This window comes from Caretta caretta, chromosome 7 (genome assembly GCF_965140235.1).
Source record: "Caretta caretta isolate rCarCar2 chromosome 7, rCarCar1.hap1, whole genome shotgun sequence".
Taxonomy (NCBI): domain Eukaryota; kingdom Metazoa; phylum Chordata; order Testudines; family Cheloniidae; genus Caretta; species Caretta caretta.
The window spans coordinates 4,528,697-4,555,615 of NC_134212.1; the positions used below are offsets into that span (position 1 = coordinate 4,528,697).

The 26,919-nt window shown below is 40.6% G+C and overlaps 1 protein-coding gene across 5 annotated transcripts in view; it reads left to right on the forward strand.

Annotated features, from left to right (window-relative positions):
* The window catches only part of PTPRG (protein tyrosine phosphatase receptor type G), a 618,498-nt gene that overhangs the window by 465,770 nt on the left and 125,809 nt on the right, over positions 1 to 26,919 (forward strand). For all 5 annotated transcript variants that reach the window (XM_048858998.2, XM_075130209.1, XM_075130210.1 and 2 more), the window contains exons 7-8: positions 3,788 to 3,945; positions 8,380 to 8,572. In XM_048858998.2, the coding sequence (XP_048714955.1) occupies positions 3,788 to 3,945; positions 8,380 to 8,572 (351 nt within the window). The remainder of the gene's footprint in view (positions 1 to 3,787; positions 3,946 to 8,379; positions 8,573 to 26,919) is intronic.

Here is a 26,919-nt window from a genome sequence, read left to right on the forward strand (position 1 = left end):
TGCACTATAAGGTGGGTAGAAAGTTGGCTAGATTGTCGGGCTCAATGGGTAGTGATCAATGGCTCCATGTCTAGTTGGCAGCCGGTGTCAAGTGGAGTGCCCCAGGGGTCGTTCCTGGGGCTGGTTTTGTTCAATATCTTCATAAATGATCTGGAGGATGGTGTGGATTGCACTCTCAGCAAATTTGCGGATGATACTAAACTGGGAGGAGTGGTAGATATGCTGGAGGGCAGGGATAGGATACAGAGGGACCTAGACAAATTGGAGGATTGGGCCAAAAGAAATCTGATGAGGTTCAATAAGGATAAGTGCAGGGTCCTGCACTTAGGACGGAAGAACCCAATGCACCGCTACAGACTAGGGACCAAATGGCTAGGCAGCAGTTCTGCGGAAAAGGACCTAGGGGTGACAGTGGACAAGAAGCTGGATATGAGTCAGCAGTGTGCCCTTGTTGCCAAGAAGGCCAATGGCATTTTGGGATGTATAAGTAGGGGCATAGCGAGCAGATCGAGGGACGTGATCGTCCTCCTCTATTTGACATTGGTGAGGCCTCATCTGGAGTACTGTGTCCAGTTTTGGGCCCCACACTACAAGGAGGATGTGGATAAATTGGAGAGAGCCCAGCGAAGGGCAACAAAAATGATTAGGGGTCTGGAACACATGACTTATGAGGAGAGGCTAAGGGAACTGGGATTGTTTAGTCTGCAGAAGAGAAGAATGAGGGGGGATTTGATAGCTGCTTTCAACTACCTGAGAGGTGATTCCAGAGAGGATGGTTCTAGACTATTCTCAGTGGTAGAAGAGGACAGGACAAGGAGTAATGGTCTCAAGTTGCAGTGGGGGAGGTTTAGGTTGGATATTAGGAAGAACTTTTTCACTAGGAGGGTGGTGAAACACTGGAATGCGTTACCTAGGGAGGTGATGGAATCTCCTTCCTTAGAAGTTTTTAAGGTCAGGCTTGACAAAGCCCTGTCTGGGATGATTTAATTGGGGATTGGTCCTGCTTTGAGCAGGGGGTTGGACTAGATGACCTCCTGAGGTCCCTTCCAACCCTGATATTCTATGATTCTATGATTCCTGACCAAATTTTAATGTGTAAAATTGAGCAAATGGAATTTGAGGTTCCATGCATATAAATTTGGCTGTGAAAAAAACGAAAGCACAGCAATGATTATAAATGCATGCTTGGGTCCCTTTTGAACTTTGGTCGGTGGTACGTTTGACCATTTCTATTTTTAAAAACAAACTTTTTTTTTTCCCATAAAGGAATAATGGTTTGGTTTAAGTGCCAAAAATGTGCCCTGTTTTTTTTTTTTTTTTTTGTCATATCTGTTTCCATTATATGGAAAAAACATTCAGTAAGGAACAGGCAACCGCGCTCTTTTAGCATCTGTGCTTTGACAGGAACAGAATTATTCATATTTTTGAGTATTGAAGGCGTCTGAGACCGTGCACACCAGTTGCTGCTAGGTAGCAGAATCTAAAATGCCTCCAGTACATCACACATTTACAACTCGTAGCAGCAGCACAGCAAAATATCATGATTACAGGAATGGTGCTCAGGGATGCAGCTGTACCTTCCTTTGATGTGATCAAGGCCGCTAGAAACCTGTGTGGTTTAGTGAAACGGAATTCTGCAGCTTTTCAATCCTGCCTTTCTGTGTTCTAAGTTAGGGCATATTTCAGCAGATCTGCCAATCTCCTTGCAGTCAATTAAACCATGAGAAACCCCACCAGCCAGGAGAAGTGGGGTAGCTCATTAGCTCTGAGAAGGCTAGATAAACACAATTGTGGATCAGTCTTAATATGGACTTTTGTTTAAAGTCCGGAGAAGATAAAGCCGTACAGAGAAAGTGAGGAAGGAAGACAGACACTTTCTCTGTAAAGGAGAATTCCATTGTTTGGATAGCTCACAGGCATAAAGCACTTATTAAGCACCTTACTGGTCCCTTTTCCATAGACATAGTGGGAGGTTCAGCTCATTAATCATGCAGACTGCAGGGGATAACTACAAGGGAACAGTGGAGAGGCCATCTAGCCTGCAGCTGTTTCCTTCTTTTATGGTGCGTTCTCCCAAATTTAAATGTTACAAAACTGCAGCTGTTAATTAATCAGAATTTGTACAATATATTTGTTTGGATTTCAAGATGAAGTTATGTCAGTTTTGCTCCAAGCTGTGTCCGTGAAGTGTGAGAACAAGAGGTCTCTGAAACAACTGAATTCCACAAAGAATAAAAATGCACCTCTTGCATATTGTTCTTTGATGAACCATGCAGGTTTTCAGCGCTGCATGTCACTGACTTCAGATCAGTTTTGACTGTGTGAATTACACATGATGAAATCTGTTTTATGTGACTATACAATAGACCTGCAAAACCCAGCTGCCTAGCTACCTGCCTATCTGCCTTTTTAGGCTCACAGAAGTTGGATAGAAAAGACATATTAGATTATCAATTCCAATCTTTTGTCTGTGCAGAGTACAATTTAAAAGTATATATACATTAAATGATACATAGAAAAATGTGATTACAGTAGAAACTTCCTCATTAATTCTTGCTCTAAATGTTGGGAGACCAATTGAAATCAGAGAAGTTTGCAGTTTAGCAAGTGTCTGTGACGGAGACAATGTGTCCAGTGCCGTGTTCTGTAATTTTGGCCTGCCGGGAAACAGTGTCTCATGTTGGCCCCACCTTGATGCACTACCAGGGCTGTTCAGACATCCTCCTCAGAAGGAAAGTGGTGGAAGGATAGGCTGTCTGTTCAGAGTTCTGATGGGCCTGCAGGAATGAAATGGAAGCTGACCGATTAACTGTGGAGATGCCTGTTTGATCAGGAAAGGGAAGGTTTTCAGAAAGGCTGACCTCATTCCTTTCCTCTTCCATGGACAGTAAGAGAGAGAACCACACCTGAATGTACTCCCGTGAATCAGCTCAGTGCACTGGAAGTCAGGGACACTATATTTGCCTGAAGGAGATGTCTCCAGCCTCAACGGTGTCCTCTCCTGCCTGGAAGAAAAGACAGAGGAAGAATTGCCATATGCAGTGTTCCTTAACAACATGGTTGCCCAGCTGCTCTGCTTACTTACCTTGCACTGAGTCGAGCCACATTAAGAGAGACCATTTTAAGAGTGGGGCAGCATTTCCAAAGGCTCTCTCTATGACGATGATTCTGCAGACTTACCCTTTGCTTCCTCTTCGTTCCCAGAGCCCCAGCAGTTCCACAGAAACACTGGATGGGCAACCTGGCTCTGGTTCCCCATTCTCAGCCACACTGTGTAATGTAACTATCCCTATTTCAGTGTTGCAGCTACTGTTTGATGTGGGACCAGTACGTTATGTGGTGCTCTCTAACTGGCCAGGGAGAGCATGATGTCACATGTGCTGGCTCCACCCCCCAATAAAGCTTTCTGGGTCTGCACTTTTATGGACTGCTAAGCTGAAGAGCAATTTAATGGGGTTCTACTGTCCTGCCATTCTGAAAACTGTATTATATTCTTTCCTAAGGTTAAAAAAAGAGAAACCAATTGGAAAAACAAATGTGTTTCACACCTGTGTTATACCCGCTACATTAAACACTGATGTTTGGCCCAAGATCAATGAACGTTTCAGGTGTCCTTTTCATAATCAACAAATAACTCTTAAAGAAACTTTCTGACGTGGTTTTATATTTTATAACTATGACAAAATACATTGTAAGCAATGCATATTTCAAAGCCATCCATGAACATGATATCTGTTTTAAAGTCATGTAAAATATGTATAATTTTATTTGTTATTCTTTCCTACAGAGAAAGAGACCTTTCTGGATCCCTTTGTGCTGAGAGACCTTCTGCCGACGTCACTGGGAAGTTATTATCGCTATACAGGTTCTCTGACAACTCCACCATGTAGCGAGATTGTGGAATGGATAGTTTTTCGCAGGCCTGTTTCTATTTCTTATCACCAGGTAAGCTTATGCCATTAATAATGGCTCTATCTTGATTTGCCCTCTAATACTCAAAAACTGGTGTTTTAATTTAGAGAACCAAAAAAAAAAATCTGTTGACAAAAAAAGGAAATATTAGAGGGGTTTTTTTTAATATATATTGATTCTGAACATGAGCAATCAAATTTAAGGAGAAAATACAACATGAAACCCAATTTCCTTCTAATGATTTAGCTAGTGCTGGTTATTTTAAGATAAAGCTAAGCTATCGTCTAAATATTTACATAGAATCCTTTTTTCTTCTTTTAAATTGAAGGTTTGTTTTGAAAGTAAAATAAGTAACTTTACACAGACACGTATTTAGTACTTCGAAGTAATTACACTAGGAAAGAAATGTTACCATTAATTTGCTATCTTTAACTGTTGTTACAGCAAAGTGAAGCTGCCATTATGTGCTTATACAAATCTTTAAAGCTAGCACATAGCATCTCTTATTGTAGATTGAGGCAATGACTGGAACTTGTATTGAGAGGAATCCCACAATAACAAATGAATATATGCAGTCAAGTGTTTAACTATTAAAAACAGTTTGACATTTTAAAACCATTGTTTTTAGAAAGACTTCCTGTTAAATTCAGATTCTCCTTCAATGTTCTTGTTTTGCTTCAATTGTTGAAAACAGAGCTGTTGTAAAATAAGCTATTCTGGTAAAAGTTAGTGAAGTATCTAACTAGAAGTGAATGTAAATATGTCAGTATACACACTCCATAGACAAATGTTTAAATGATCTAATACACAGCTTAAGGAATGAGTGTCTATACATCTGGGAATAATGCTTAAATTATCCAAAAGTACAAAGTTTGGTTTAAAAGTCATAAAATAAATATAGTACATAATCTGCAATATCCCAAAATAAGGAAAATAAATTTAACAATACGGTTTAGATATTAGCATCCAAATATTCAGGTATGTCACTCATAAAAGGGTATTATACTAAGAGTAGCTTGTAGAAAGCAAATATAGCAATGAGTGTAGATGATACCCATATACCCCACCTCCACCAGGGGGTTGCACAGCTGTACCTTACAGTGGCATAGATAAAATAGTACATCTTGTATGTGTAGACAAGCTTTCCATGTTGATTTAACTGGCAGTGTGGAATAATTGTATTATTTCCCCCTGCAGCATAAGACGGATATACACGTAGAGATGTAGGTTCCAACCTGGCCAATACTGTAATTATTATTTGTCCCTTTTTCAAAAGCAGCACAGTGTAATCCATTCCCTTAGTTTACCTTTATCACAAACCACAGGAAACAGTCTGTAATCCCACATGGAAAAAGTGATATTATTTAAGCTCTGCTGAAATTCCAATAAAATCCTTCCAAAGTCTTCATGCTCCATCACTGTCATCTCGCCTTACAATTAGACAACAAAACAGGACAAGGCCTGCCACCCCCCAAATGCATTGTAAAGCTAAGTGCATTCAGTGACCCAAAGCATAACATTATCTCTCATAATACATACCTCTGAGTATTTTATTGTGATTATAATGGGTTCAGTATTTTAATTGCCATTTATATATCCATCATTTAGAAAACTGTGCACATCAGGTTTTTAATAGTTTGTAATTACATGACTTTGAGTTTTAGATCACTTTCCTCCTTACCTAGAACGGTGCCTTAAGAGCTCTTTATTTCATTTGAACTAGAGCTCTCGCTCCCTTGAAGGGCACAAATTTAACTTCCTCTGTTCTGCCAGCAGTGATGGATCAATTAATAGCTAATTTGTGTTACATAATATTTTTGTAATAAATCATTTCAACTTTGGTTTTATACATCAGCATGTAAAAAGGAAAGTTAAAATTGCATTTGAAACGGCAGCAGTTCAAATGCAGTTATGCCTCCCCAAGGTAGCTTGCCAGAAGAAAATAGTTTAAAAGTTCTTTTAAAGGGTTTAAAAAGTCAGGTTAATGTCATGGAAGTAGAAAGGTAAAGACTTAACTTAGAGTGAGCAGTTGGTATGTAAGTTCTTGATCCTGCATCGACCTTATGCACCAGCTTAACTTTGTACACTGCAAGTCGTCCCACTGTGTTCAGTGAGACTGTTCCCAGTGCTTACAGTTAAGCAGGTGCATAAGTCTTTGAAGAATCAGGGCACAAGAGCGATTATCAGGAACCACGTGTTTTCTCTCCCTTCCTTCCTCCCTCATAAGAAAAGTGTAGGATAATAGTCTCTTCATCCTTGTATCTACCTATGTGTGTTGCCCCTAGCTTTCCCCATAAGTGGTGGTTAGAAATTCCATGGGAGCAGGATTAGATCCTCCGAGTCTTTCTTATTGCAATATTACAAATTGTAGTTCTTGATGTGAATTATAACCCGCCTAAGCACCTCCCTCACCCCAGATTTCATTCTGGCATCTTTCAGTTGCCTGCATCAATGAGGGAACAATTCATTTTTTTATCACTGTTGCTGCTTGATCATTAATACTATGCCCACCTCTTTAAAGGGCATGGACTGGACAATGGCACGCACATTAAACAAAGAGCTGAAATGACATCACTGTGGGCAGTTGACTAATAGAAGTTCTCCACATTCCCACAAAGTAGATAACACGGGGTCAGTCAGAGCTGTGGTGTCGGACTGTTCAGTGTGTGTTACTTACCTCTCTTTGCCTCAATTCCTCCATTTGTGTAACGAGGTTAATAGTTCTGTATTCCATTGGGGAGTCGTGAGGATCACTGTTTGCAAAGTGATTTCAGCTCCTCATATATAAAAGGTTGTACAGGTCCAAGTTATCATCAATGATATATTAATTTGAGGGCAGATGAATTCTCTTGATACTCCGTTCCAAGTTCCGTACCTTAATCCAAAATTGCCAGACTCAGGATTAGAGATGTATAACAAATCCCTTCCATAATCTCATTTCTAATTTTCTTTGGGAGGCTCCCACTGATAGAGTTCTAAATTTTTGTCTCAAATTAGCAGGCCCAACACACCACCGAGCTCCAGCCATGCCTTCTATTGAAACGAAATGGGTTCAGTTAACTCTGTCCTGCCCTAATGATCAGAAGAAATTTTACAGGTTTCAGTTGAGTAGCTAGAAATCACAGAGCATGGCAGAATGGGCGGCCTGGACAGCGGCACAGAATGGGTGCTTCAAGGTTATTGATCTGTGCGGGAAATTAAATGATTTTAGAGGGTTCCCAGACTCCAGTGGGGAACCCTGGACAGGTCTGTTAAGCTTCCCTTGATTTTTTTAGAGAGACGCTATCAACTAAGGCTATGATGTGATTGACAATATAATAGTTTTTTTTCCCCTGGGTCATTAGTTCGTGTCTCAGAACTGTCACATCCTTCTCTGTAGCTTTTAGTGTAAATATACTTAATGAAAAGGAGGCAGGTATAGCTTTCAAACTGTGGTTTGTCATTAAGCTGTAAGAGAAACTCAAGTCCCTCTAAAGTCTCTGGGCCAGATCCCGCTTCCACTGAAATCAAAAGCATTGACTTCAAGGAGAGCAGGATTAGATTCTTTATACTGCTCAGTCTTTCTTACTAATTCTAATTCTTGATCTGAATGATAACAAGCGCTTAATAAATGCTGGATTGACCTCAGCAACCAACTGAACAAACAAGTTAACTGAATCTTTTCAATTTAGTCTGCCAGTAGTTTTTCTTTAGGAAATATTATGCTTTTTCTTAACAGAATGCACTTTTAAACTACAATTATATCTTAGAAATTAATACATTATAGTTAAAATAGCCTGGATCTGCATGCAGCATAGGAAGCAGCAACCTGTTCTCTTGGAGAGAACATGAAAGAATTAAATGTACCAAATAATGTGACACACAAAATAAATACCAGGAGCACAGTTAGGGTTTCTCCCTTTGTAATGAAGCAGGCGAGAGAAAATGTCAGTGTGGCCCAGTGGACAGGACACTGGACAAGGGATCAGGAGATCTTGTTTCTAGTCCTGGCTTCCATGCTGACCTGCTGTTTGACCTTGGGCAAGTCACTTTATGCCTCAGTTTCCCCATCTGGAAAATGGGGAGGACGCTTTTGACTTCCTTTGTAAAATATTTTGAAATCTGTCAATGAAAACTGCAGCCTGACAGCGACATGTCAGTGTAAGTAGGTAGAGGGACTATATACAGAAGAATGATTTTGTGATGTAATGAATAAGTGTACAACACTTCTCAGTATAATATTAAGAAACAACATGATATAAGCAGAGAGGGAGGGAGGGGCTGGGGGGGTTGTCTGTGCGCATATTAAAGGCTTGAAGGCAAGGGAGTCCAAGAACAAATGTTTTCTTTCCTGTGTCAGACTCAAAATCAGTCTTGGCATCAGCATTTCCTGCCATTTTACATTCTTATCAGCCACCCGGATTTTACCACATTGTTTTTCTAATTAATGTTCTTTTTTCTCTTCCCTGCCCTGATGGCCACGTTCAGCTGGAGGCGTTCTATTCCATATTTACCACAGAACAGCAAGATCATGTCAAGTCTGTGGAGTATCTAAGGAATAACTTCCGACCGCAGCAGAGTCTGAATGACAGGGTGGTGTCCAAGTCTGCTGTGAAAGATGCTTGGAGCCAAGATGTGATGGACATCTTAGAAAATCCATTTGGCACAGAGGCTTCCAAAGGTAGATTGGGATTAACTGCATTTGCTGAATGACAGCTTTGTTTTGTTTTTTTTACATAGGGCTTTCAATTAGTTGTCACAAGAAGTACAGGAGGTTCACTAAAGAAATATAGCAAGACTTAGTGAAACACTGTAGTTATACTTTATTATATTTAATACAGTTATGAGGCACTGAATTTTATTTTCCCCCACAATGCTCAACTAGCCTATGGAACTCATTGCCACAAGGAGGCTAAGAGCGTCGAAGGATTCAAAGAAGAATTGGACATTTATATTGATAAATCTGGATCTTCGAGAAAGGATTTTAAAAAATAGCCAAGAGTTTTAGAAGGGCTATAAGACCTTTAGGTTCAGGGCATAAACCAACCTCTTGGTAATGGCAGTTGGGAAGAATCTACCCTTGTGGAGAGGTTATTCTGTAACTCCTTTCTTCAGTGTTTGCTGCACCTCCCTGTGGAGCAGCAGCTGGTGTTTGCTGCTCTCGGAGATAGGTGGACCTCAGTTTGGAAAAGAGCATTAAGAGCCACACTGGCACAATTAGCCACATGGCTGTCAGACTGCTTTGGACGCACTCAGCAGATGTGCAGGTGTAAATAATACTTTCAGATTTATTTCTTGTATGTTTATGTTCCATTTTTCCTATGGGATGATTTTATTAGGCAGAGCTGCTGGGGGATGATCTGTGTTTGCCAGTCATTCCCTTTGAGAAATGCTCACTTCTTAAATAATCTATCAGGCACTCACCTGCCTCAATAATGGTGGAACTCGATGGGGTTGGTGGTGAAAGGGGACAGTCCCAGCTGTGAGGGAGACAGACATTCTCTAAGAACACTAGGTAGCTCCTCCCCTCAGGAGTCTCTGGCACCCATTGGCCAGCTGGGGAGGAATGGGTGCTGATTGGCCAGCCTTCCCCAGCTTCCAGGATTTAACCTGGAGCAGGGTCCACATGGAGCCCCTTTCAGCTCTGTTCCAGCAGCTCCACCCTACCTACCCAAACTAGGAATGGGAATCTATCCTGACCGTGTCTAGCTAATTGCCCATTCGGGGGGTCAGGAAGGAATTTTTTCTCCCACGAGCCAATTGGCAGAAGACCAGGGAATGTTTTGCCTTTCTTGCAGCACCTTTAAGCCACAGAGGGTTACTTAACTGAGATATTGGGGTTGAGTTGTTTATTGGTCGCCACTTGCAGCCGGTTTCCAGTGCAGTTAAGAGAATAAAATGGACAGTTCCCAGAGATAAAAAGATCTGGGATTGTGGTGATGGGCCTTGAGCTCATGGGATGGGGTCTGACTTTGTTGTCTTGGCGGGCCAGGGTCTGACTTTGTGGCCTTTGCAGGCCAGGGTCCCCACCCTTCTGTACCCTCTGTCCTCCTTGGAATAGGGAGGGTGCAAGGACTCAGAGAGCTGAGTCTTAGGGGGCAGGCTGAGGAGAGCCTACTCCGAGATATGGGTTATATGGTAAGGAGCCCTGTAACCCTGGCACTAGTTAAGAGTTATATGGTAAGGAGCCCTGTAACCCCCACACTGGAAGTAATTAAATATCCTGATATAGGCGAATATAAGTGATAGGTGTGTAGTGCCCCTCCACTGTGTTAAAGTTTAATAACGTTGTGACCTGCCTCTTCAAATCCATCTATGTGTCTGTCTTCATTTTACCGCTGTGTCCACATCAGTTGAGTGGATTCAAATATGCACGTCCATGGCTGGCACTTTGGCCTAGCTGGGCACAGACAGCATACCTCTTGTGGCACTCAGCTGCCACCCTCACCTTCCCAAGAGAACTGGGACAGAGCGGGGCTCTCCAGGCTTTATTATTCTGTGGCTGTGTTTGTTCAATAGAGAAGCACATAAAAAGCTGCTTTGGGACAAGTAATTTATATCAGGAGTGAGAAGAAGAGATTGTCAATCAGAATAATCCAGGCTGTGCTCTGGCCTGAAAGTTTCAAGCGGTGTTTTATCAGCATCATATGCCAATATTTATTCCTTCTGATATATACTGCACGAGTATTATTTACCCAGAGCAGTAATGGAAATTAATAGTTTACATTATGTTAAAATGACAAAACTGACTAGCTTTTACTGTGAGTATAGCTCAGGTACCTCTGAACCATGTGGTATAATACTGCAGAAGGTTTTACTGCTTTGGCTGAATGTTTGAATACTCTTTGTCTCACGGGACTGTTTTTAAGATCATAAAAGATTGTTTGTGTGCTCCTTCCTCCCCGGCCCCAACCCTCCCAAGTAAATAGGATACATCTGATGAAGTGAGCTGTAGCTCACGAAAGCTCATGCTCAAATAAATTGGTTAGTCTCTAAGGTGCCACAAGTACTCCTTTTCTTTTTGCGAATACAGACTAACATGGCTGTTCCTCTGAAACAAGTAAATAGCTGAGACCCACAATTGTAAATTATAAAATGCATCCGATGAAGTGAGCTGTAGCTCACAAAAGCTTATGCTCAAATAAATTGGTTAGTCTCTAAGGTGCCAGAAGTCCTCCTTTTCTTTTTGTGAATACAGACTAACACGGCTGTTACTCTGAAACCACAATTATAGCTGCATGTTACAAATACTATGCAATGGATTAGCCTTGAAATTCAAAGTGTTGCCATTGATCAAAGCCCATTAAAGTCAATGGAAAGATCCCCACTGACTTCTCTGTGCTAAATCCAACCCTAAGGCCCTGATTCAGCATGTGCCTAACTTTAACGTGTGAGTAATTCCAGTGAACCAAATGGAACTACTCACATATTCAAAAGTTAGGCTTAAGTGCCTTGCTGAACAGGGGCCTAAATCTGTATGGAGAAACCTTGTATCAGCTGAGATCAGTTCAGGCATACTGACCATCCACAGGTGTTGTGACCACCTTGGCATTTGGGGGCAGGGCATTGGTCAGTGGAGGGCCCTTGATTTTGGAACCTACACTTGTCTAATGGCCCATTTTGCTGGACTTTACGTGGGGTCCACTCTCTGCTAGCAGCACCTCCTGCTGGCCGCCCTGGGAATTAGCTCTGCCAGGTTTGCACTCCCCTTCTGTCAGTGTCTTCCCGCATGCTGTCTCACCCTGCGACCCCTTTCACTCCAGGGACTGCAGTCTCCTCTTCGTGGCTTGGCCCTCCAGCCAGGCCACTAAGGTCTTCTCCTTCCGGGGAATTCAAAGCCTTTCCAGACCCACTCTCTGTCTGGCATCTCCAACGCCCTGTGGCACTGCCCAGTGGCTGACAGGGGAACCCAGGCCCGCCCTCTACACTGGGTTTCAGCCCACTGACCCTATAACAAACAGCCAAGGTCTCTTTACCATCCTGCCCCTTCCTGCTATTTCCCTGGGCTTCTTCCTACTTATCTGGCTTCCCCCCACCTCTGGGTTTGCCGTTCTTCCAAATCCCTCCACTCAGGCAGTGACTGTAGCCTACTTCCCTGCAACCCTTGTCTGCAGCCAGCTACCTGGCTTTCTATAGTCCCCTCCCACCTCCCATTTCTGAATGGGTGAGCCTGTTCTTTAATTAGGACTTCCCCTCAGCATTCAGTCTACCATCTGGCCTCCATTAACCCCTTCCACTCCTGCGTTGAGTGGACACCCCATCACAGGTGAGAAAAGAACCACTGATTGTTTTCTCTAGGCCTTTTCCTCTGGAGGCTGACTGTTGGTGAGAATTTTATTTGCACTGACTCTGTCAACAGCTGCACATGTACCAAGGGACAATGGCGGCAGGTGCATTTTTATAAACTTAAAAGTAAATAGGTTGCTCTGGTGTTACCAAAATAAAATGGATTGTAGCACATCCCTGCAAAGGCTATAGGGCCGAGTTATATCTGCTCCAGAGATACAGCAATGCAAATGTTCCTGGCCCCTTCCTTGACGAAGGTGAATTGGGGAATGAAATGCCTGGTCCACTGCACATTCTGAACTACTGACATATAAATAAAATGACTTGAAGTCACAATACTTGAGTGAAAGCTAAACCTATTGTTTATTCCACTAGGAAATACAATGCATCATTATATAGTGTTATTCATGCAAAAGTACTGCAGCACAAAACATTTCACAGCCAGAGACAGTCTAGCATACAAATATAAGACTCCAAGGTTAACATAACATATTAAACCTTCACATATTTAACATCCGTCTACATTCAGTGGCTGTCATGGAAATACCAGCATTTGTCAACAGCTAACATATTGTAATATCCAAGATTACCATAGGTTTCAGAGTAGCATCCGATGAACTGAGCTGTAGCTCACGAAAACTTATGCTCAAATAAATTGGTTAGTCTCTAAGGTGCCACAAGTCCTCCTTTTCCTTTCAAGATTACCATAGTTTCTCTTTATATGTAGAATAAGAGATATTTGCGGTAACTGTATGATAATGGTTGGGAAATGTTGACTTTTTAATAGCTTATGTTGTAATATATTGTAGGATTGGCAGTAGCCATCTTAAGCTTTTGTTCATGTGAGTTCTTTATGTCATGAAAACCCTGTGAACTGTTATAAATCTAGAAAACTATTTATAGTACTTAATAAGCCATTTTATTTTATAGGAAAAGGAGCACAGAAATTTACAGGATGTTTGGAATAATTTTGAGAATCACCCACATAACAGTGCCATGTGTCTGTCCATTAATAAACTGAACTGACCTGAACTGTTCTGGATATGCCATGCATCAATATTGGAACTCCTGTTCTTTAGATAGCAAAGATCATTCAAATCAGATCAATGGTGACCAGCTGGCATGACCAATAAGCTATGAAGATACATAATAGAAAGATCAGTTTGTTTGTCCAGTTCCCCTGAATGTATGTTTCCCCATATAGGGCAGCAACTCGTAGTGCTTAGCAAGTGGAATTTCTTTGATTCTCTCATCCCATTTCCTTCCATTGGCAGAACCTCCTGAAATTCAATTTTCTTAGGACTACTCTATCTTAAAAGTTAGGCACATGCGTAAGTACCTTGCTGAATCAGCACCTCTGACCTGAGAATAACATTTAAATTGATCCTTCTACATCAAGAAAGCATACAAATCTTAAGTAACAGTCCAGTCACTGAAATGTACAATTATGACAGTCAGAACAACCTCACCTGGAACATGATTTATTGATTAAGGGGCATCAGCCAGTAATAAAACGTAAAATAACCTTTTGATGATCCCAGATTAGTGACGGATTGTGGCTCTAATCCTTCAAACCCTCAGGTGATTTATCCCATTGAATTTAATAAGACTACTCACCTGTTTAGCGCTATGGATGTGTGTCAGGGTTTGCAGGATTGGGGACTGCATGTGTAGACATAAAAATGAGAGCTGGACAGATATTAGATACAATTTTAGCTAAACAATAAATGAAATGGGTAATGTATTGAATATATTATTTGATTGATATTCTTTAACTAGCTATGAAACTTATCAAATATTATAAAAATATTCATCAGATAACATGTAACAGAATGATGATGGCAATATTAGATTCATACCTCTGGACCATCTCCATTAATATTAATAATTGCACTTTAAAAACAAAAAACCTCCCCATAATAATTGGTTTCTCTATTTTCTGACTTGCCCACCTGAGTTCAGATTTCTGTGTTTGTCAAAGAGCATCACACATTACGCTACTGTGTTCAGTTTTTAATGAGCTGAGGTAGGATGATTTGTGATGATTATTAGCATAATAAGTGAGCATGACACTTAAGAGTGAAATAATAAACAGGGTCCTCTCACTAAAGAGCTTACAGTCAACGGGCTCGACTCTCCAACCCTGAAAATCCCTTACTTTCATAAGTAGCCCCATTGAAATGAGATATACCACCAAACAGTTGATGCAGCTGTTGCAAAGAAAACAGACCATTCTTAATTCATGACATGGCGTGTAACCTAAGGAGAAGTTGCTGCCTCTCAAGTAGTTGGTTTCAAAATGCAACTGATTTGCAATAAAGTCTTTGCCTGTATTTCTGCTACTGATTTGGGCTCTTAAACAATTGTTTGTACATATATATAGTTTGATTATGAAAGCCTTGCCTTTCACCTTTCAGTCTCATTAGATGAGCTATAAGATTCACAACAATGAAACTAACATCCCATGGGGAGGTGCTCTTGACATCAGAGTTCTCTTTCGCAGATGCTTGATTACTTCCCCAAAGGTGTCTGATTGCTCTTCACTGGAGTCCCATACGATGCAGTTTGCCATCAGTGGGAATTTGTCTTAGAATACCCCCTTTAATTATGATCCTTGACTTAGTTAACTAATGAGCAGTCATAATTTCACTACAGTGGCACCTGATGGCTTTTGACTCTGAGTCAACATCTGGGTTATTTCTCTAGTTTTCCACATGTAAATGTTTTTCATATTTAGTGCAACAGGTTAATCCATCATGATGCACTTAGTTTGGAAGTCATTGTAACCTCCAAGTAATTAAAACTATCTAGAAGATGTGTTTTTTGTTGTTGTTTTCCTGTATGTTTCGCACTTGGGGAAATGCTCCGAATATTGACTTGGAGTCAAAAGTACAGCACTACTCAAGCAAAGCAAGGTAGTTCAGAGTCACTGTTTCACAGCTCCTGACATCAAAAATGAAAGCAATGTGTCCTACTGAAGTTCTTCCTTTTTTTCTGAATGTCATCACATACTCTTAGAAGGACTGTATCAGAGCATGGCTTCAATTAGCATAATCCAAAAAAAGATGAATTTTTCTGGAAAGTGTGCAAGGGGAAGAAGTATATGAAGATGCAGTCATTTGGGGGCAGACAGTTTCAGGCATGAACAGTAATATTTCAGAATGAAACGAAGCAATGTGTCTCAGTTATATTGTCCAGTACAGGCAGTCCTCGGATTTACGACACAATTGGTTCTTGAAAATTGTGTCATAAGTCGAAATATTGTAACTCAGAACCGCAATCCACTCCATTGCGGGACCGAGCATCATAAAGTCGAAACCAATTGTCATAAGTCAAATCAGGGTGTCGATTCAGAAACATCGTAAGTTCCGTTCGTCACAAGTTGAATGTTGTAAAATCGAGGAGTGCCTCCGTTTGTGCCCTATGCTTTATTTTTCTTTTGGAATGAAAATCATCAGGAATAAAACGGAGTCTCTGGTCTGTAGATTTGATGCTGTCTTGTGGGAAGATAACGAGACTGTAAGTCTGGGTGGCCAGCCACTACCAAAGGTAGAAAAGTTCAAGTTCAATAGTACAGGAGAATGGTGATCTCAATGGTGAACTCCTAAGCAGGACAGGAAGGGCATTAACTAAAGGAGATAGGTGAGAGCAGTGATCTGCGATAGGAGAATGCTTATCATGTTGGAAAGTAAGGTCTACTAGATGGTAATTAGGCCTGCAATTGTGTGTGGTTCTGAGTGCTTGGCACTGAGGAATAGACAGGAGCAGATCTTCAATACAGTGGAAATGAAAATGTTAAGATATGGATGCTTGGAGTTACAAAGATGGACCATGTTCGTAACAAACAAATTAGGGAAATTGTGAAGGTGGCACCAATGATGGAAATGCTGAGGGAACCCAGGCTTAGATGATTTACGCACGTGAAAAGAAGATCGAAACAATATATAGGAAACAGGATGTAAAAGTTCGAAGTGCAAAGTGAGAGAAAGGTTGGAAGACCTCAGGCTAGATGGATGGATGTCATACAAAAGGATTTCATTAGCTGCAGAGTTTCCAAGGAATTGCTTCAAGCCGGACTGGAATAGAGTCCTCCATATGGATGGGACTAGAGCTACAAGAAGAATAATTTGTTTTTCCTTTTTAAGTGCCAGTGTTAACCAACCAAGCAGTTCCCTTGATTTCTTTCTGCAGCTCCAAAGAAATCGCTCACTCAGGAAGGTTCCTTCTCTTTAGGAGTTGTATTAAAAGTCTGAGGCAAACAAAGAATCTTGAATAGCAACAAGTCCTAAATGCTCATTTCTGTCTCCCCTGAGAGACCTAATCTTTTATCTGAAACATAGCATACGTGAGAGATACAGATTTAAAATTATATATTACAAATATCTTAACTTGAAATCACCAACAAAATGATAAAACATTATTTATTTCCTCCCATCTTATCGTTAGTTAGGGAAAATGCAAACGAGCAAGAATCATTTTCAGTGCACTTACCATATGGTCACGGTTGCAGCTAATCTTACTGCCTTTTATAGAATCTGTTCCACCCACTGATTGCACTCTGGGTAAAAAAGTTTTTCTTAAACTTCCTAAGAGGCAGGGTTTTTTCTTAGTTTCTGTTCATTCCCTTTTGTTTTTAAGATTCTTTTGCAAATTTCTTTGCAGGATCACCTTCATTGTTATGCCCCTTCACATTTGCATATACCTTAGCCACATCACCTCTTACTTGTCCTTTCCTTTGCAGATAAACCTAGTTATCTCAATATTTAAACTATTCTAATCATTTTCCTAAGTTATGTCAGACAGTGAGCTGATAATTCCATGCATCTTCTCATTACCACCCGACATGCTTTTCCTGATCAGTATCTTGCATTGCAGTTCTTCAGCCCTTGTATTACTATTTATATAGCCCTGTAGGTGTGCACTATGCAAACACATTAAACCGTGCCCTGCCCCCCCCCCAAGAAGCCTAAAATCTGAGACACAGAGAATACAAAGGATGAGGGATCAAAGTGAGAATAGGAACTGACACTTTTCAAAAGGAGATACTCCACTTTTCTTACAAAACTTTATAAGCTGCTTGAAGAGTACTTGTGGCACCTTAGAGACTAACCAATTTATTTGAGCATGAGCTTTCGTGAGCTACAGCTCATTTCATCGGATGCATACTGTGGAAAATACAGAAGATGTTTTTATACACACAGACCATGAAAAAATGGGTGTTTATCACTACAAAAGGTTTTCTCTCCCCCCACCCCACTCTCCTGCTGGTAATAGTTTTAGATAAGCTATTACCAACCGGAAAGTGGATTGGGGGGGCGGGGGGGAGAGAAAACCTGGATTTGTGCTGGAAATGGCCCACCTTGATTATCATACACATTGTAAGGAGAGTGATCACTTTAGATAAGCTACTACCAGCAGGAGTGTGGGGTGGGGGGAGAGAAAACCTTTTGTAGTGATAAACACCCATTTTTTCATGGTCTGTGTGTATAAAAACATCTTCTGTATTTTCCACAGTATGCATCCGATGAAGTGAGCTGTAGCTCACAAAAGCTTATGCTCAAATAAATTGGTTCGTCTCTAAGGTGCCACAAGTCCTCCTTTTCTTTTTGCAAATACAGACTAACATGGCTGTTACTCTGAAACCTGTCAATAAACTGGTTGGTATCCTTCCAGTTTGGTGTGTCCTGCTGACTTAGTTTTGTGTTGGTTTAGTGTGATGTTTCCATTGCTGTGACCACTATGGATAGAGAGTGAGTGGTTAATAAACATTGATGAAGCACCATAACTTTGCCTGGTGCTCTTGAGATTAGAGCATGGACAGGGATTATTTTTAAAGAGTGGTATGAATAAAGTGTTAAAAAATGGAACACCGTACATATTGCATCCTCCAGTGGTATGAATGCACAGCTCCTATTAATTCTAATGAGCGCTGTATGTACTCCACAAGGAGTAAAGAGATGTTTTCCATTATATACCTCCTGTTCTGGTGGAAGCAAGATGAGGCTTATCTGTCCTTCATAGAAAACACGATAAAACCACAGTTAACAGGACTAATGCTCAGGGGCTCTGTTTCTGGCTCTGCCACAGAGATCTTTGGCAAGTCACTCCATCTTTCGGATGATCATTTTCCCTACCTAACTGCAGTGTTAGGAGGTGCTCAGGTGATGGAGGCTATATTCAGTTCTATGCAGGGGGCTTCCCAGAAAGGGTCGGAAAGCTCTTCGTAATGTGTGTCTCTGACTTCCTACCATTTAACATACTTGGTTTCCAAAAACTGCTATTATTTGATAGGTTGGAGAGATGCAAAGATATCTGATTTCTGTCTCCCTTCCTCACACACGCCTCCAGCAGCCACCCCATCCTAACTAGGAGCTCTCGCTATCAGTTAGTCAAAGCTTACTTACCGGGCCAGTTTAAGTAAATTCCTGGGTTTGTCCATCACATTTCATTTTACAGCTGCACTGACATCACGCACACACGCATTCCTCTTCACCTGTTTTAGAATGATGCTAGTTAGCCCCCTTGTGATGCTCCCTAGGAATTAGTTTTCTAGGTCACTCCTGTACTAGTATGGCTGTGTGCCTCTGTTAGGCCAGCCATTTGGCCCTTGAAAACATTTATCATTAATCTCAAAATTTCCTACAGTTCAGACCAAGAGGAGTCATGATACATTCCCTGAATGAAAAGATCATAAGCTAAGTGAGGAGCTAATTTGCCATTCTGAACAGGGCATCCTACAGGCACATAATATTGTGCGTAGACTCTTGTCTCACTGTGCTTGTGCCCACATGTTCCAAAAGAGTGTGATGCACAAGTTGGCCGAACTGTTGCCTGCGAGGTGGCTGCCATGCATCAGAAGGTTTAAATGGATGACCCTTGTTAATGCTGCAGGTATTTCCCTTCTCTAAAAAATCCTTCTTTGTGCCAGCATTGACGCCGTATGTGTCTCTGCACTTGATCACACCTGTTTCGCTATATACCGAATATACCGTACAAATATATAAATACATAGATCTAAGTAGACATAGGTATACATTTTAAAGGTAAGTATTGTACTATGTATATGCTATGTGTATCTGTAGTGTATAATATATACACAGAGATTGTAGTCCAGATCTTCAGCTGGTGTAGACTGGCATAACTGTGCTGAGCTCAGGGGAATTGTGTTGATTGATACTCGCTGGATTTGGCCTAAAGTGTACAAACCCGTGTGTGTGTGTGTGTGTGAGAGAGAGAGAGAGAGAGAGAGAGAGAGAGAGATGAAACATTTGTGGGGAGAAAACACACCACAGTTTCTGCCTTTCAGTAAAATAGGATTTGTTGCCGTGGAAACTCAAATACTACAAAGAAATCCACACAGGAATGAATCAAATTGCACCCCAGATGCTAGTTGAATATTCACCTCAGGAAATGGGCCATCAGCAGATGGGGCAAAAACTTGGCTTCCCAAAGCTTCTTAAATGGGAAATTCTGTAAGAGCATTTTACCTACCCAGTCACCAGCGGGATGCCTTTGTTTCACATGGAGCCTCAGACAACACAAGGTTTTGTCCATGCTTCTTAAGCATAAGGAACAACCTTGTTTGTTTGAAGCATAGTCAAAGGTAAGAGCAGAGAAGATAGTCTGTCTCCTAGATACAGTCTGCCTGTACGTTGAAGTAGATCAACACAAATATTTGCGAGTACTGTGCACTCTGTAGCCTGTAGATGCCTGCTAGCAAAGTGCAGGCAAAGGTAAAGGATAAAAGTGTGTGTCTCTAAAAGTGATTATTCGTATGTATTAATAATGGTGCTTACAAGGATCACAGCAGTTAACAACATGAACTTAAAACATAGCTGAGTGTTACAGACATTCAGTAAAAGAAAAGTGGCAGGGAAGTTGTAAATCTGCCTCTTAGAGCTCTTCCGTGTATTTAAGCCTGTGTTTCCTCTATGTATGATCCTCATAACCTGTCTCTTTTCCTTAGTGTAGGCAACGCACCATTCCAGGACAGAGAATGAATCAGATAGCAAAAAGCATGGTGGTGTTTTCTATGGGTCTCATTCTGGTCTCCCCCCAGCTATATACTACAGTATTTCTGTTGAGTTACTCCTGAGTGATGCCAATGCAAGGAAGCAGAATCTGGCCCTTTATTACTTCCATTGCTATGATACTGTCCGTTCAATACATGCAGTGTGTGTGGATTTTGTGTTTGCAGTGTGTTTTACTTAGATTGAATCATTCTGATACATTGCATGGGTTATATAAAGTTGGAGGAAGGGGTTGTTAGGAGACAGAATATGCAGGTTTCATATTTGCCCACTTCCTGGTTAGTCTTTAAAATGTGCTTGATTTCTGTATTGTTTGTAGACATGTTTCTCCTGGTCAGAGCGACAGGTTGAAACTAGGACTGTCGATTAATTGCAGTTAACTAGTGCGATTAACTCAAAAAAAGTAATCACGATAAAAAAAATTAATCACGATTAATCACACTGGTAAACAATAGAATACCAATTGAAATGTATTAAATATTTTGGATGTTTTTCTACATTTTCAAATATATTGATTTATATTACAACACAGAATACAAAGTGTACAGGGCTCACTTTATATTATTATTTTTTATCACAAATAATTGCGCTGTAAAAATGATAAACAAAATAAATCGTATTTTTCAATTCACCTCATACAAGTACTGTAGTGCAATCTCTTTATTGTGAAAGTGCAACTTACAAATGTAGTTTTTTTTGTTACATACCTGTACTCAAAAACAAACAATGTAAAACTTTACAGCCTACAAATCCACTCAGTCCTACTTTTTGATCAGCCAATTGCTAAGACAAACAAGTTTTTTTTTACATTTATGGGAGATGCTGCTGCCTGCTTCTTATTTACACTGTCACCTGAAAATGAGCACAGACATGGCACTTTTGTAGCTGGCATTGCTAGGTATTTACGTGCCAGATATGCTAAACATTCGTATGTCCTTTCATGCTTCGGCCACTATTCCAGAGGACATGCGTCCATGCTGATGACGCTCGTTAAAAAAATAATGCGTTAATTAAATTTGTGACTGAACTCCTTGGGGGAGAATTGTATGTCTCCTGTTCTGTTTTACCCCCATTCTTCCATGTATTTCATGTTATAGCAGTCTCAGATGATGACCCAGCACATGTTCCTTTTAAGAACACTTTCACAGCAGATTTGACAAAACGCAAAGAAGGTACCAATGTGAGATTTCTAAAAATAGCCGCAGCACTCAACCCAGGATTCAAGAATCTGAAGTGCCGTCCAAAATCTGAGAGGGACAAGGTGTGGAGCATGCTTTCAGAGTCTTAAAAGAGCAACACACTGATGCGGAAACTACAGAACCCAAACCACAAAAAAAGAAAATCAGCTTTCAGCTGGTGGCATCTGACTCAGATGATGAAAATGAAAATGCGTCGGTCTGTCCTGCTTTGGATTGTTATCGAGCAGAATCCTTCATCAGCAAGGACGCACGTCCTCAGGAATGGTAGTTGAAGCATGAAGGGACATATGAATCTTTAGTGCATCTGGCATGTAAATATCTTGTGATGCCAGCTACAACAGTGGCATGCAAATGCCTGTTCTCACTTTCAGGTGACACTGTAAACAAGAAGCAGGCAGCATTATCTCCTGCAAATTGTAACCCAACTTGTTTGTCTGACTGATTGACTGAAATAGGACTGAGTGGACTTGTAGGCTCTAAAGTTTTATATTGTTTTATTTTTGAATGCAGGGTTTTATGTACATAATTCTACATTTGTAAATTCAACTTTCATGATAAAGAGATTGCGCTACAGTACTTGTATGAGGTGAAGTGAAAAATACTATTTCTTTTGTTTTTTACACTGCAAATATTTGTTATAAAAATAAGCATAAAATGAGCATTGTATTCTGTGTTGTAATTGAACTCAGTAAATTTGAAAATGTAGAAAGCACCCAATAATATTTAAATAAATGGTATTCTATTATTGTTTAACAGCACGATTAATCGCTATTCATTTTTTTAATCAATTCACAGCCCTAGTTGGAACTATTGATCGGATAGCACAAACATCAATAATATTGTTATCAGGCCTGTCAGAAATCAGCCAGAACAAACGTTCTGATACCTCCGTCTGCTGTTCTGCCATGACAACAACAGCTGCTCTGTCCTGCCGACCGGCCGCTCCCACTCCTCCCAGACACCAGGGAGAGAGGAAAAGAACCATCCCTCCGGCTCCCAGATAGCATGGCAGCCCCCTGCCCTTTCCCAGCCTTCTGGGGAGGGAAGGAGAAGAGAGACCCACAGTGACGTAGCTGTTACTCCTCTGCTGGTCTCCTCACACCCACTGCTGCCCAAGTAGCTCCCTCTCCCTAGTGCAGCATGGGACCACTTTTCCTTTGCAGCCCTATCCATGCACACGATTTCCTCCTCAGCAGGGAGAAGAGCAGGGCTGAGCAGGGCCTCACTTTCTTGCTACAGATCTGGGGCTCCCCCACCCAGAACTGGATTAAGGCAAACCATGGCTCTAGCCACCCCAAGACACAGACCCTGGGACTTTGCTCCTTACTTAGAGTGTGGGTTGCAGAGGGATCCCCCTCCCTGCCCAGAGAGGCGGGGGCAGCAGCCTGGATTCCCTATTTTCTCTCGGAGTGGCAGTAGGAACTCTATTCTGTTTGAGGACAAGCAGGGGTGTATTTTCCCTCCAGAGGCAGCAACAGCAGCAGGCCCCCTCCAACCTTCCCTCCCTTTCCTCAATATTTACTTCAGTGAGTTTGCTGGGGTAGATGGGTGGGCTGGGTCTGCTGCATTTTCAAGCTTTTTCTCTCACTTCAGACCAGAGATTTGCATATAAAAGCAAGTAGAAATCCTGGTGTATTCATGTGACTCTAAGAAGCAGTACCCTAGGCATGGATCAGAAGTGTCTATGCCTTAATCCAGCTCTGTTCTCACCAGACACTTATCTGGTGTGTCTTGCTGACGGGAGGGCAAAAGTTTAAGAGACAGCCTGCTAGCCTTCTACTCTGACTACATTTTTGGCCCACAGCCCTTCTAGTTCTGAGTAGGGTTCTTCCGAGGGTAGGCTGGCACAGGCTCCTTACTCCCCCACTCCTCCGCCGTCATTTGAAAGTTGGAACAGGAAGTATCCTCCACGTGCTGTGAGATTTTTAAATAGGTCGCAAGTATGAGTGTGTGTGTGTGTGTGTGTATAAGACTACTTATCTATCTCTGTATGCATATACATCTTTTAATATAGCTTGTGAGTGTATATAGTCAGATTCATAGGTTTGAAGGCCAAAAGGGATCATTGTGATTGTTCCAATGGTTAATTACTTTTTTTACTGTTAAAAATGTATACCTTATTCCAGTCTGAATTTGTCTAGCTTCAACTTCCAGTCATGGGATTGCATTATACTTTTCTCCGCTGGACTGATGAGCCTATTATTAAATATTTGTTCCCCAGGTAGATACTTATAAACTATGATCAAATCACCCTTTCTCTTTGTTATACTAAATAGATTGAGCAGTTTGAGTCTCTCATTCTAAGGCATGTTTTCTAATCCTTTAATCATTCTCATGGCTCTTCTCTGAACCCCTCCAATGTATCTACATCCTTCTTGAATTATGGATGATAGAACTGGACACAGTATTCCAGTAGTGGTCACATCAATGCCAAATACAGAGGTAAAATAACGGCTCTACTTTTACTTGAGGTTCCCCTGTTTTTGCATCCAAGGATTGCATTAGCCCTTTTTGACACAGCATCAGATTAAGAACTTATGTTCAACTGATTCTCCACCATGACTCCCAAATCTTTTTCAGAGTCACTGCTTCCCAGGAGAGAGTCCCCCATTCTGTGAGTGTGGCCTTCATTCTTTGTTCCTAGATGTATTCATTTACATTTAGCCATATTAAAACACATATTTGCTTGAGCCCAGCTTACCAGGTGATACAGATTGCTCTGAATCAGTGCCCTGTCCTCTTCATTATTTACCACTTCCCCAATTTTTGTGTCCTCTGCAAACTTTATCAGTGATTTTGTATTTTCTTCAAGGACATTAATAAAAATGATAAATAGTGTAGGGCCAAGAGATGATCCCCACGGGGCTCCTCCTGGAAACACACCTGTTCGATGATGGTTCCCCATTTACAATTACATTTTGATACCTAGCCATCTTTTAGTCCATTTACTGTGTGCCACGTTAATTTTATATCTTTCTTATTTTTAATCAAAATGTCATGCAGTACCAAGTCAAATGCCTAAGTATATTTTATCAACACTATTGCCTTTATTAAGCAAACTTGTAATTGCATAAAAAAAATCAAGTGAGTTTGACAGGATCTATTTTCCATAAACCCATGCTGACTGGCATTAATTATATTACCTTCTTTAATTCTTTATTAATCAAGTTCCGTTTCAGCCACTTCATTATCTTGCCTGGGATCGATGTCAGACTGACAGGCTTCTAATTACCCAGGTCATCCTGTTTACCCTTTTTAAATATTGGCACAACATTAGTTTTCTACCAGTCTTTAGGAACTTCCCCAGTGTTCCAAGGCTTATTGAACATCAGCATTAATGGTCCAGCAAGCTCCTTGGCCAACTCTTTTAAAGCTTTTGAATGCAAGTCATCTTAATCTGCTGATTTTAACATGTGTAACTTTAGTAGCTGCTATTTATCATCCTCCAGGAATAATAGTGGGATGGAAAAAGTGTTATCATATGCTATGACTATGTCATTTGTTTTCCCCCAAATACAGAACAGAAATATTTATTGAACACTTCTGTCTTTTCCGCATTATTATTGATAATTCTACCATTTCCACCTAGTAATGGACCAATACCATTGTTGGGTTCTTTTTGTTCCTAATATATTTTTAAAAACTCCTTCTTATTGTTCTGCCAGCCATAGATTTCTCCTTGCCCCTTTGCTTCGATTATCAATTTTCTACAGTTCTTAGCTTCTGACCTATATTCATTGCTATCAACTTCCCTTTTCTTCCATTTGCTGTATATTATTTTTTAATTTTGTATCGACTATCTTCACTTCTCCACTAAACCAAGTAGTATGGCCTTCTTCCTCAATGGTGGTTTTGGGGCATCCAATAAAATATTCCAAAATAATTCCCAATTATCATTCGCATTTTTCTGACTAAATTCTTCCTCCCAGATGATTTGGCTCATAGTTGTTTTCTGCTTTGTGAAATTGGCCCTTTTAAAGCATGTGTGTGTGTGTGTGTCTATACATGTATATGTGTATATGCATATATTTATATATATATAAAACTGGTCTGGACTTAATTCTGTTTGCACATTTAAATTTGATCAAGTCGTGATACTTGTACCTAACTTACCATTATTTTTTAGTTCTGTGATCAGTTCCTCTTTATCTGTCAAGATGAGGCCTAATATAGAATTCTGTCACGTTAGATGCACACTTCTTAAGGTAGGAAATTATCATCTCTGATGTTTAGGAATTCCAATGATGTTTAGTACTGGCAGCATGAGCCTTCCAGCATACGTCACTCAAATTGAAGTCCCCAGTGATCACACTGTATTTCTCCTACACAGTGTAGCCAGGTGCATAATGTGCTGGTCATGCTGATCCCTAATATGATTTTGTGGCCTGTAGCAGACACCATCTAATACCCCATCTTGTGCTTTATCTGTTAGGACATTGATCCATAAGCATTCAAGATGATTTTCTTCCGAGTTATCAGTGATTCGGTAACAGACAAGTAGTCATGTATCTATTGATAGTCACGTGTATAATATGCCACTTAGGATGAGGTAATATTTAGGTTCTAAACGGCAGAGCCATGTGAAAAATAAATGTATTCCTTGTCTTGTAGCACTTCATTTGGTCTCTGCCCGCTAATCCATCTCCGCAGGATTTATTCTAACATACCAAACCTCTGAGCAGCTTTGATGCACTCCGGGTTTTTAAAATCATTTTGATTCAGAAATGTCTCCTTTCCTCCATCCACTTGTGAATTTCCTTCAAAAGTCCCCTTGCCCAAGGACTCTCCTTCCTTGCACAGGCAAGATTGCGTTCTTCACCAGCCCTGGCTTTTCTGTGCACAAAAATGTCATGACTTTAACATGCAATATGTCCCAGTTCTGCAGCAATAGAAACCGCGATTTATGCCTTTGGGAAGGAGGAGATTCCCAGCTTCCCAAAAGAGGACACAGTACATCCAGAAATAATAGTGGTGACATTTTTATGCATAGAAAAGCTAACTTAGAACATTTCTAGGTTTTGATGGATCTCTCTCAGCCCTGTACTGTTGGATTCATAGTACAAGTAGGCTTGGAAGGATTCGATTTTTATCATGAAAAGTCTATAACCCTCAATTTCATTGTATACACAAAAACTGAGAAAAAAAATTCCAGTGATGATGATCCAAATTTACAGACAGGCAAAGTAAGAAAAACGCTGCTTGAGAGCTTATTCGAGTTTAAGACTATTTGCTTTCTATATTTTAACACGCAGTGTTGACAATTTGTGTTTTAATGGTCATAAAGTTTAACTTTTTGAATCTCAGCATCTACTGTCATTAAATTCTCTGACCTCCTCATTGTCTGACACACACACCTTAACTTTCCCCAACTGCGAAAAATTAAATTGATAAAAATCGGGGGGGCTCTGAAAACTGAAATCAATAAAAACAAATGATTAAAAATAAACTTTTATATTATCTGAAAAAATTATAAAAATCAAATTCCACCAAGACAAAGTATAAGGCATCTGGCT